Below are 12,216 nucleotides of genomic sequence, written 5' to 3' on the forward strand. Positions count from 1 at the left end.
GCAACAACACTGGAGTCGGTTGCCATTTCCTTCTCCAATGCATGAAAGTGAAAAGTGAAAGTCAAGTCGCTCAGTCATGCCCAACTCTTAGCGACCCCATGGACTGCAGCCTTCCAGGCTCCTCCGTCCATGGGATTGTCCAGGCAAGAGCACTAGAGTGGGTCGCCAGTGCCTTCTCCAATGGCAGGGCTACAGCTAGAAAAGACCATGTGTGTGTGCTCAGTTGTTTAGTCATGTCTGACTCTTTGTGAGCCCATGTACAGTAGCCCACCACTGTCCTCTGTCCACAGGATTTTCCAGCAAGAATACTGGCATGGGTTGCCATTTCCCCCTCCAGTGTATCTTCTGACCCTGGGATCGAACCCAAATCTCCTGCATTGGCAGACGGGTTCTTTACCACTGAGCTTCCTGGGAAGCCCCGTGGGTACTATTAATCCAATTCCAAGGAATTCAAGGCCTTAACAAGCTCTTGTTTATTTTCTGATGCACAAATGATGACTGTTTCCCAAACTCCCTCCTGGCATCAACAGTCTTGCTAATACAAGGGTGTCAAATTAACTGTAAAATGAAGCGGAGAGAAAATAGGAACAACTTATGCCACACGATGCTAGCATCACCACCCACACTCTTTCTTCATCTCGCTCTTCTTTGTAATCTCTTTGTGCCACTTCTTTACTGACAACAGTTCTTGTAATGGATGAGGCACACTTATTTACACATGTGAAATGTCTCTAAGTTATCCTTGACCTTAGAGTGAAAGTCATAGATGGTTACTGAAGCCTCAATCCTTGAACAATGGTTTAAACCACATCAAACTTATTTCTGGAACTTGAAGCAATTCAACTGTTTCATTATGAGGTTTTGTGCTGAGAAAATAATCTGAGATGAGGGACACAGTATGAATAAAGCACTAAAGTATGAATAAAAAACACTAAACACGTGTACTACGTGCCCGGAATACATGGGATGGGAATAAGGACTATACTCAGGATTATTCATATTGAGGAGTAATTAGAGGATGATGGAGAAGGCAAAGCCAGAATGTGGAAGGCCTTTATCCAATTGCCATGGTCTTTAGAACTCAAGGAGCCTTGTTGCTAAGCACTTCAATCTGGAACATAAAGAAGGAAGAGATGAAAGGGGAGAGATTTTTATTCTTTGTCATATGATGTTTCCATTTAAATCTTTGTTCACAGACCTTGGTGGCACAAACTATCACAAAGTCATAACTAGAAAATACCATGGTAACCGTTAATTCTACCTGTGGTAAGTGTTTCAAGAATTTAACTGTGAAGGGAAAAGTGCTAGAATTTGGGCACACATGAATTCACAAACATACAACCTTACAACCACAACATGATTTCTTGTGAATTTTTCAAAACTAGAGGGGTGTCTATGACCTATTTTATGTCCTATTCTGCTCTATTCTACTTGACTGAGAGTTTAAAAATAGTATAAAAATGCATTTTTGCAATTTGGAAAATACTGAATTGGGCTGTAAATGAAAGGGAGGCTGCAGGTGTTAATTATGATATCGAGATGACTGAATTTGATGAAGCTGTGGAAAAGATGAAAAAAGGAATCTACGAGATAACATGTAGCAGTCTAGGTTGAAGTGTGTGTGCTAGTATATGGCACTGTACCACATTACTAGTGAAAGGGTTATACTCCCTCGTGAGCAGTGTCCCTAGAGTCCCTGACCAGGACTATATAATGACTATCGTCCTTATTCTCATCCCATGTATTCCCATACGTAGAATGTAGAGGTGAAAATTGCAAGTATTCTACTCACAATTAAGAGGTTGGTGTCCTAAAATAGATCCCATTTAAGGATTCCATTTAAGGATCTTCCTTCATTATGGAGCCTTGATATTTTGTCAAATATGCTCCTCTTTCTACAAGAAAAGTACCCTAATACCCCAGGATCTCAGGTTACTTAAATAGTGAAAAAATAAATAAATAAATAGTCAATCTAAAAAGTTAAGTGCCCCACCAACTCGCTGCAACAATAAAGGACAGAGGTATCAAATTCTGCATTAAACATACACAAAACAAAAATTTTGTGGCTTTATGGTTTAAAGTACCATCCTTTCAATTCAATAATAACTACTTGTGGAGATAAAGACAGTAGATCGCTAAGCTGAGGGTCCTAGGTGCTGAAGAGAAAATTTAGAAAACTAGCATGTTAAGAAACAACATTACTATATCCAGGCAGAAAAGAAAATTTAGAAAACTAGCAAGTTAAACAATATCACTATATGCAGGCAAAAAAGCTCAATGTATTAAAAACAAAGTGTTGAAGAAAGTATCAGTTCATTATTTCATCATTTTGACCGAAGTATCAGGCATCTCAGGCTTCCCAGGTGGCTCAGGGGTAAAGAATCCACCTACTAATGCAGGAGATGAAAGAGGATACAGGTTCAATCCCTGTTCAGGAAGATGCCCTGGACTAGACAATGGCAACCCACTCCAGTATTCTTGCCTGGGAAATCCCATGGACAGAGAAGCCTGGTGGGCTACAGTCCACAGAATGGCAAAGAGCTGGACATGACTCAGCACACAGCACACACACCAGGTACCTCGTGCCAATTTTAGCCTGCCTTTTACTCATTAATTACCACAAACATACTCTGTAATTTCCTTCCTGAGCAGTTCTGCAGTTTTTGTTAAGAGTGTGAAAGCAAGTGAAAAAATCTGCACTAGTTTGGGTTGAGGATTTTAGTCCACAGTGGTTGAATTGACGGGATCTAAAACAAGACTACAGTAGTAAAACGTCAAATAAAGGGCCCTGAAAAGGGGGAAAATGATGACAAGTTATCTTCATCCTTTATAAATCTGAGGAGTGAATTTTCATTAGGAGTGAGGTTGTGGCTAACAGTTTCATACTATGTAGGAGTTAGGGCAGTTACGGTGATATTAAGATACAGGCCATGTCCTTAAGTCAACGTCTAATCATTTTTGAAAATGAGCTATGAAATTAACCTAGACGGTCCCTCACTTGGTACCCAGAAGGTAAGTGAAATTATTGGTGGATAATACCTTAGTAAATCAGATGCCCAGTTCTTTGAAGTTTGTGTAGGACTGATTTGAGAATTGGTTTAAGAGTAAGAATGTATTGTAAATGGTAGCTTAATGAGGGGCTTCCCTGGTGGTTCAGACAGTAAAGAATTTGCCTGCAATGTGGGAGACCTGGGTTCAATCCCTGGGTTGGAAAGATCCCCTGAAGGGAGAGCCTGGCAACCCACTCCAGTATTCTTGTCTGGAGAATCCCATGGACAGAGGGCCAGGTGGGCTACAGTCCATGGTGTCACAAAGAGTCAGACATAACTAAACGACCAAGCACAGCACAGCTTAGTGAGATGGCTAGCTGTTTAGAGGTCTGGAAGTATGTTTGATCATCAAAGCAAATTACTAACAAATGTCTAGTCTGTATGGCACATGGAGATTCTGAGAATGGAAATCTTCTCTGCTGGGCTACACATTGTCACCTTATCCTTTTGATTTAAAGAGTTAGCAGAATTAACTAGGAATAACAGGTTTTCTGTGAAGAAGTGTGAGCACACAGGACATTGTTTCTTCCTTTTATGAAATGAAAATTCCATAAATGACAGAAAAACGATTCCAGAGAAAGGAAGTCAAGGAACATAGACACAAAATATTTTCTAATTAAGCAGAAATGACTACAGGATCTAGTAGATGGTAGGTCCTTCCTTAATCACGCATCTTCATTTTTATACCCAGTGTGGGAAGTAGACTGGATCAACCTGAATTAGCATCCTCAGAGCTAGCTTTTCTGTGTCTTTTTCAACTAGGCCAAGGCTTCTGACTGTACACAACAGAATTATTTTCATGATCTGATAAAGACAGTGGATATTTCACTAGGTAAGTTAAAGCAAGCATTTTAAATATAAAGTATTGAAAGCACTTTTAAAAATCCCCAATGTGCTGTTTCCCCTAAAACCTCTGTTCAAATTAGAGCTCTAGACCGGTTAATAATCTTGATCTGTGTGTTCATTTATGTTTTCTAAGTGTATACCATCATGTATGAACATTACATGTTTTTTAAATGCTTTGGTCAAAGAAGAAGGCAGAATATCAGTATTGCCAGCCAGGCATGTTGTCATATTTCATGCTAACAAATATATGATAACACATTTGTATGATGGAGATAACTGTAGGTGGTATTTTCATACGGTATATGTATTACCTGTTTTTATTATGAAGTAATACACTGTGAGGTTGCACTCGGGAACTGATTACCTTAAAGTCCTATAATGTGGAGACTTTGATGTCTTTGCCACTCTAAGACAATATTTCCTTACTCCAAGCTTTCCTCCTTCAAGGAGCCACTGATTTCCTTTTTACTTCTGAAGGTTATTTTGCATTCAGTACATAACAATTTTCAATTGCTACCCTCCCAGCTACCCTGATTTCCTTCCATTTTATAAGGGTACAGGTTTTTAAATGCTGTTCTTCTTAACAGTATGATAGAATGTAAATACATTTGAGTAACATCCATCAACAACCCAACATATTCCCCCTCCCACGGCCACCTGGGTCTACCAGTCATTGCATTAGGTAGCATTACAGTAGATCCTCAAAGCTGTGAAAGCTAGCAGTGCTGGACGCCTGCAATTTCATAGATTTAGATGAAGAGAAATGCAGAGGACGTAGGACAAATAATGACTTGTTACATGGAAATACATCATATGGACAATGAGAAAATATAATATCTGCGAATATTTATATCTCTCCTGAGTATTATGATTAAAGAATTCTCACTTGTAAGTAAAAGGAGGACCTATAGTTTATTATATAACATCCAAATGTGTAACACAAGACTCCTTTATCAGAAGATGATATTCATTCACCTTTCCAGTAAGACTCTTTTGTGTTATATATTGTGGAAATGTTTGCACATATTAATAGACATAAAGAACTGTATCACAAATCACTATGTGCCCTTCCTCTAGATTCAACAAGTGTCATCGTAGGCCAGTCACCATTCGTGTGTACTCACACAGTCTCACTCTGCCTCACCATTACTTAAGAGCCTGTCAGACATGTCTTAAGCCAAACTCTCATTCATCCTAACCTGTACCCTTCCTTTTTCCTCTATCTTGGTTTGCTCATCACTCCCACCCAGTCCCTGTTCTACTTATTTGTTTTTCTTTTAGTGCTGCTGCTTTGACTGCATGACTTTGCCAGACAACAAACTAAAGGTTAACATTGAATACATCAGCTCAGACGGAGGAGACTGAACACTGATGTATGCTGTCCTGCCCTCTTTTTCCACCAATGGCTAGATATGATGTCTCCACGATAGGTGTTGGTGAGTTCCTGGTGTGTATGAAGGTTACTCTCCTGCTTGTCTGGCTGAAAGTATTCCTCTTCCTTCCTGGATGGCCCCAGCTTGGGCACGCCCAAAGACTTGGCCCCCCAGAAGTGGTGATTCCCCGGAGGGTAACACCTACTGGCAGAGGCATGAAGCTTCAAGGCTGGTTCTCTTACAAACTGCATTTTGGGGGCCAGAGACATGTTGTTCATATAAAGGTCAAGAAGAATTTTTTGTCCAAAAACTTCCCAGTGTTCACCTACGCAGACAAGGGTGTTCTCCTGGAAGACCAACCTTTTGTCCAGGATGACTGTTATTACAGTGGTTACGTGGAGGGGGACCCAGAGTCTCTGGTTTCCCTCAGTAACTGCTTCGGGGGCTTTCAAGGAATGTTACAGACAAATGACATTGTTTATGAAATTGAACCCAAAAGGTTTTCTACTGCATTTGAGCATCTAATATATAAGCTAGACAATGAGGAGACAAATTTTTCATACTTTCAATGTGGGTTAACAGATGAAAAAATAGCAGGACAATTGAAGATTCAAGAAAGCATTAATTCCACTTTGATGCAAAGTGACTATACAGGCTGGTGGACCCACCACTATTTTCTTGAAGTGGCAGTGGTCATAGATTACAGTCGATATCTTCATCATGACGGTAATCTTTCGATGGTGCAGAAAGAAGCATACCTTATTTTAAATGGAGTAAGTGACATGTTTAAACCAATGGATCTTGAGTTACGTTTCAAGGGAATGGAGGTATGGACTAAAAGAAGCCTTATTACAATAGAAAACCATTTAGTTACCTTGAAGAACTTTTGCAAATGGAAGCGAAAGGGCTTACATAATCGTTTGCCCCATGATATTGCACATTTTTTTCTAAAAAAGAAATTTGGTAAAGCATTTGGCCTAGCTTATGATACACAAGCGTGTATAATTCGTTTTAGCTGTTCAATTGAGACTTTCCATGATGAAGGGATTGCTTTTTACTCATATATTGTGGCTCATGACGTGGGTCATAATTTGGGTATACATCATGATACCAAAACATGTCAGTGTGGAGCACCAAGGTGCGTAATGTTTACAAAAGTAGAAGTATCAACTAAATTCAGCAACTGCAGCTATGCTGATTATTGGAACATTGGTCGTAGAAGATCCTGTTTGTACAATACACCAAAGCCACAGACAGTCATCAGGGTGCCACGCTGTGGAAACAGTGTGGTTGAACCAGGAGAAGAGTGTGACTGTGGATCCTTAGAGACATGTAACACTGATCCCTGTTGTCAGTTAAATTGCACTATGACAGCTGGTGTCAAATGTGCTTTTGGGCTTTGTTGCCATAACTGCATGTTCAGCCAATCAGGCACCTTGTGTAGGCAAGTAGCAAATGAATGTGATCTTCCAGAGTGGTGCAATGGGACAACCAATCAGTGTCCAGATGATGTGTACGTGCAGAATGGGGCCTCCTGCACAGGCGGTGGTTACTGCTATGGAAGGAGATGCAATCAGCGTGATGAACACTGTAGGCAAATCTTTGGCAAAGAGGCCAAGGATGCAGACATGAATTGCTACAGGGCAATAAATACCCGAGGTGACCGTTTTGGTAACTGTGGTATCACAGAAACCTCATACATAAGATGCAGCATGGCAGACAGCCTGTGTGGGAGGATTCAGTGTGAGAACGTCAAAGAAATTCCTGTAATGAGCGATCATATTACTCTGCATTGGACTAAATTCGAAAATAACACTTGCTGGGGTACAGACTACCACCTCGGGATAAGAATAGCTGATATTGGTGCAGTGAAAGATGGTACAAAGTGTGGTCCCGAAAACATCTGCATCAGAAGGAGGTGTGTCTCTTATTCCACTGTTCCACGTAACTGCTCACCTCAGCTCTGCTCTTTGAGGGGAGTCTGCAACAACAGACAGCACTGCCACTGCAACTACGGGTGGGGCCCTCCCGTCTGCCAGGAAAAAGGCAGAGGAGGCAGTGTGGACAGTGGCCCAGCCCCTGAGCGCCAAACAGAAGAAAGGGGGAACAAGAGGAACCTGCTACCATATTTGCTGATTTTTCTTTTGTTTCTAATAATATGTCTGTTGCTTTTGCTTTGGCTGTTCACGAGACGAAAAAAGAAAGATGAAAAAGAAGAGGCTGTTCCACCAAAATCTGAGAAAACTACCCAAAACCTACCTAAAAACTAGACATGTTACGGCTTCACTTAGGATGTAAGCACAGAATATTCTAACTTTACCTAAGGAAGAAACACAGAATGTGCCTACTGAAAAAACAACAAACAAGGAAAAACCAATAGCTCCTATTTCAAGAGACTGCCAAAGCCTAGTGATCTTTCCCAAGGATTAGATTGTAATCTCCTGGAAGTAACAATGTTATAACATGTGTCCTAGATCATTGGCAGAAAATTCCAACTTTTTCTAATCATTTGGGACCATAAACAACCAGTAAACAAAATTTACTAATCCCTAGCCTATTTCTACTTTCCATTATTTTAAGCGATTTTAAGTGGTCAATTTTTATGGAATTATTCTCTGTGTGTGTCTGGAGCAGAGACAGTCTGTGGATGGTGTTCGTGTGTGTGTCTGATTTACTGTTCCTCTATCCCACATGCCCTTCCTCCTTGTACTCTGGCCTTGTCACACAAGGACTGGTAACCTACAGATTACATGTCTTATATGCCAATCCTCTCCTGTTCCTTTCTGCCAATGGCAGGAACTAGAGAAAGAGTTGAAACCCGGGGAAAATTTGATTTGTGTTCATGTCAGAATTGTCTCATTAACAGCTTTCGCCTTAGCAGCAACCATAATTTCTGCTATATACATATTTGGTTACACTCAGAACCAACAAGACTATAAGTCTCAGCCATACTGGCACTGCTACCAAGTATTGTAGCCTCCCAGTTTTGAGTCCCAGGTCTAAATGTTCTCCAAATCCCTGAGTTTCCCATACCAGGTGGGCTAACCCTTTCCTCGGGGATCACATACTAGAGCCACAGGACCTTCTGCAATGATTCCAAGAACACTACCTCTTCCCTTTGATTTTAAAGGGGCATTTAATTTTATGTTTAATTTTGGCTATTCTACTTCAGTTTAAGATTCTCCATTTGGTCTGAAATACTCAGTTTTATTCTATGCCTTCACTGATATTCAGGGTGGCCTTTTCTCCAGCTAGTATTGGTCAAAATGTGCTTGACTCCCAGTAGCCAATAAAGAGTTTTGCCCTTTTGTAATAAATTTCCCTGTGGCCTGGAAGTGTTTCAAGTCTGCCCATACCATACTCTCCTTGTTCTAAGTGGGTAGTTACTCCTTAGCACATGTGCATAGCCTTCTAGACACATGCTGACGACTCGGGTCCCAGGAGGAATTTTCTTAGCTGTGCCCTTCTTTGGTCCCATTGTTACACTGCTGGGGAACTGCCATTATGTTTGTTGCTATTAGATTCATAAAGCTGGCAGTCCACTTGCAAATGCTGGACACCAAAACCTCCACTATTTGAAACAATGAAAGAAAGCTGCCAGTGCCAGTTGCTCAGTCATGTCTGACTCTTTGGGACTCCATGGACTGTAGCCTGCCACACTACTCTGTCCATGGGGTTTCCCAGGCAAGAATACTGGAGTGGGTAGCCATTTACTTCAGGGGATCTTCTGACCCAGGGATCGAACCTGGATTTCCTGCATTGCAGGCAGATTTTTTACCCTCTGAGCACCGTAGCAGATATTTAAACATGAAAAAATTACTAAGAAACTTACGTGGGATGTGTCATTTTAAGTAAAACTATAAATGAATAGTATCAATTTATAAAAAGTAAACATCTGATTAACACGATGAAATTAATAACAAATGGATTGTTTTCCCTACATTTTACCCACAGACAGCAGTCCTCAAAGGTAAGCTGCTGAGTGTTAAACCTTAAGGAACAGACCTCAGTTATTCACAAGCAGAAATTACTTTACAGGATAAAACTAAAGGATAAGGTATTTAACTAATATTATGCATCCAGTAAAACTCTGCACAAAAACAATACAAGAAAGAAATACCGACTTCATGTACAGAGATCGAACAAAAATCACAAATAACAAGTATATCAAATTCAGCAAAAATGAGAAAATAACATCTTCAGCAGAAGGAAGAAAATAACATTTTCACAAAGTAGGGTTTATTTCTGTAAACGCAAGCGTAGTTTATATAATTTCTTACTGGATATTAAAAACATAAAACATATGCTCATCGCAGCACATACAGAAAAAGCCTTAAATAACATTTAAACTCTTTTGACAATGAAAAGTACTTCATAGCCAGGTAGGAATAAAAGCAAGCTTTCCTAACCTAATAATAAATATCATTGAAAATTAATCATTGAACATTCTTTAAAATGAAGTTCCCAGTGAAACTGGGAATAAATCAGTGTTCTTTTTTGTCACCACTTACATTAACTTTTACATTCTTATTGAGTATAGTTTTTTACAATCTATTAGTTTCAGCTGCACAGCAAAGTGAATCTCACTATTTATATTAACTTTTTATCTCAGGACCCAGAACAATTAGATTGAGAGTCAAAAACTATAGAACTGAAAAACAAACATAAAAACTGCCATTAAATGTAGCTTACAGGAATTTCTACATATAAAATCCTACTATAAAAATTCTAAAAGCTACACTTGATCTTAGCCAAAAGGCCGAGAAGCGATTAAAAAACTGGAAATAGAACAGCCTTATGATCCAGCAATCCCACTGCTGGGCATACACACTGAGGAAACCAGAAGGGAAAGAGACACGTGTACCCCAATGTTCATCACAGCACTGTTTATAATAGCCAGGACATGGAAGCAACCTAGATGTCCATCAGCAGATGAATGGATAAGAAAGCTGTGGTACATATACACAATGGAGTATTACTCAGCCATTAAAAAGAATACATTTGAATCAGTTCTAATGAGGTGGATGAAACTGGAGCCTATTATACAGAGTGAAGTAAGCCAGAAGGAAAAACACCAATACAGTATACTAACGCATGTATATGGAATTTAGAAAGATGGTAACGATAACCCTGTATACGAGACAGCAAAAGAGACACTGATGTATAGAACAGTATTATGGACTCTGTGGGAGAGGGAGAGGGTGGGAAGATTTGGGAGAATGGCATTGAAACATGTGAAACGCCATGTATGAAACGAGATGCCAGTCCAGTTTCAATGCACGATGCTGGATGCTTGGGGCTGGTGCACTGGGACGACCCAGAGGGATGGTGTGGAGCGGGAGGAGGGAGGAGGGTTCAGGATGGGGAACACATGTACACTAATTAAATAATTTTCTATTAAAGAAATAAAATATAAAAAAAGAAAAACAGAAAGAAAAAAAAAAAAGAAAAGAAAAGAAATGAAAAAAAAAAAAAGAAAGAAAGAAGAGCCAAGGTGTCCCATGTGCGTGTGTGCTCAGTTGTGTGTGACTCTTTGGGACCCCATGGACCGTAGCCTACCAGACTCCTCTGTCTGTGAAATTTTCCAGACAAGAATTGTGGAGGGGGTTGCCATTTCCTCCTGCAGGAGATCTTCCCGACCCAGAGATCAAACCCAAGCCTTTTGTGTCTTGTGCATTGATGGGCAGGTTCTTTATGAGCCCCCTGGGAAGCCCTAAGGTGTCCCCTGTTTGTGTGTGTGTGTGTGTGTGTGTGTGTTAGTCACCCAGCTGTGTCTGACTCTTTGTGACCCGATGGACTATAGCTCTCCAGGCTCCTATGTCCATGGAATTCTCCAGGCAACAATACTGGAGTAGGTCGCCATTTCCTTCTCCTGGGAATCTTTCCAATCCAGGGATTGAACCAAGATCTCCCGTGTTGCAGGCAGATTCTTTACCATCTGAGTCACCAGGGAAGTCCAAGGTGTCCCGTATCTTGTCTAAAAAAAAAAAAAAAAAAATTCTGAAAGCTAAGAAGAAGGTTTACAAAATACAAAATATTTTAAACAATAAGTAAAGGATTCTTACAAGTCAATACAAATAACAATTGTCATATATATTAAAAATCAGTGAGTAGAGAAACGAACAATGTGGTAAAATGTAAACCTTTACTGGAAACATAGGAGATGTATACATTTTCTGATAAGTTGAAATAATTTCATCATTTTTAAAGGAATTATTCCTACTGAATTGAACGAATCTATGAAGACCTACAAGACCTTTTAGAACTAACACCCAAAAAAGATGTCCTTTTCATTATACGGGACTGGAATGCAAAAGTAGGAAGTCAAGAAACACCGGGAGTACCAGGCAAATTCGGCCCTGGAGTATGGAATGAAGCAAGGCAAAGGCTCATAGAGTTTTGCCAAGAGAATGCACTGGTCATAGCAAACACACTCTTCCAACAACACAGGAGAAGACTCTACACATGGGCATCACCAGATGATCAACACCGAAATCACATTGACTATATTCTTTGCAGCCAAAGATGCAGAAGCTCTATACAGTCAGCAAAAACAAGACCGGAAGCTGCCTGTGGCTCAGATCATGAACTCCTTATTGCCAAATTCAGACTTAAATTCAAGAAAGTAGGGAAAACCACTAGACCATTGAGGTATGACCTAAATCAAATCCCTTATGATTATACAGTGGAAGTGAGAAATAGTTTTAAGGGACTAGATCTGATAGACAGAGTGCCTGATGAATGACGAATGGAGGTTCGTGATTGTACGGGACACAGAGATCAAGACCATCCCCATGGAAAAGAAATGAAAAGAAGCAAAATGACTGTCTGAGGACGCCTTACAAATAGCTGTGAAAAGAAGAGAAGTGAAAAGCAAAGGAGCAAAGGAAAGACATAAGCATCTGAATACAGAGTTCCAAAGAATAGCAAGGAGACATAAGAAAGCC

General features: G+C 40.1%; 1 protein-coding gene, 1 long non-coding RNA gene and 1 pseudogene across 4 annotated transcripts in view; 1 reads left to right on the forward strand and 2 right to left on the reverse strand.

Annotated features, from left to right (window-relative positions):
* Positions 1 to 687: 687 nt before the first annotated feature.
* On the forward strand, positions 688 to 8,169 carry LOC139184498 (disintegrin and metalloproteinase domain-containing protein 20-like). Of its 3 annotated transcripts, none has more exons than XM_070794390.1 (3): positions 688 to 1,266; positions 3,813 to 3,882; positions 5,178 to 8,169. In XM_070794390.1, the coding sequence occupies exon 3, from the start codon at positions 5,272 to 5,274 to the stop codon at positions 7,537 to 7,539; it is 2,268 nt and encodes a 755-aa protein (XP_070650491.1). In that variant the 5' UTR covers positions 688 to 1,266; positions 3,813 to 3,882; positions 5,178 to 5,271; the 3' UTR covers positions 7,540 to 8,169. The 3 variants fall into 3 exon arrangements, with proteins under 3 accessions (XP_070650491.1, XP_070650493.1, XP_070650492.1); XM_070794391.1 differs by lacking the exon at positions 688 to 1,266 and adding an exon at positions 2,048 to 3,699; XM_070794392.1 differs by lacking the exon at positions 3,813 to 3,882.
* A 1,322-nt stretch (positions 8,170 to 9,491) lies between these two features.
* Positions 9,492 to 12,216, reverse strand: part of LOC139184499 (uncharacterized) — a 46,257-nt gene continuing 43,532 nt past the window's right edge. The window contains exon 5 of the long non-coding RNA XR_011567989.1: positions 9,492 to 11,246. This is a non-coding gene — a long non-coding RNA (uncharacterized lncRNA). The remainder of the gene's footprint in view (positions 11,247 to 12,216) is intronic.
* On the reverse strand, positions 9,918 to 10,040 carry LOC139184731 (U2 spliceosomal RNA; annotated as a pseudogene).

Source organism: Bos indicus, chromosome 8 (assembly GCF_029378745.1).
Source record: "Bos indicus isolate NIAB-ARS_2022 breed Sahiwal x Tharparkar chromosome 8, NIAB-ARS_B.indTharparkar_mat_pri_1.0, whole genome shotgun sequence".
Classification (NCBI taxonomy): domain Eukaryota; kingdom Metazoa; phylum Chordata; class Mammalia; order Artiodactyla; family Bovidae; genus Bos; species Bos indicus.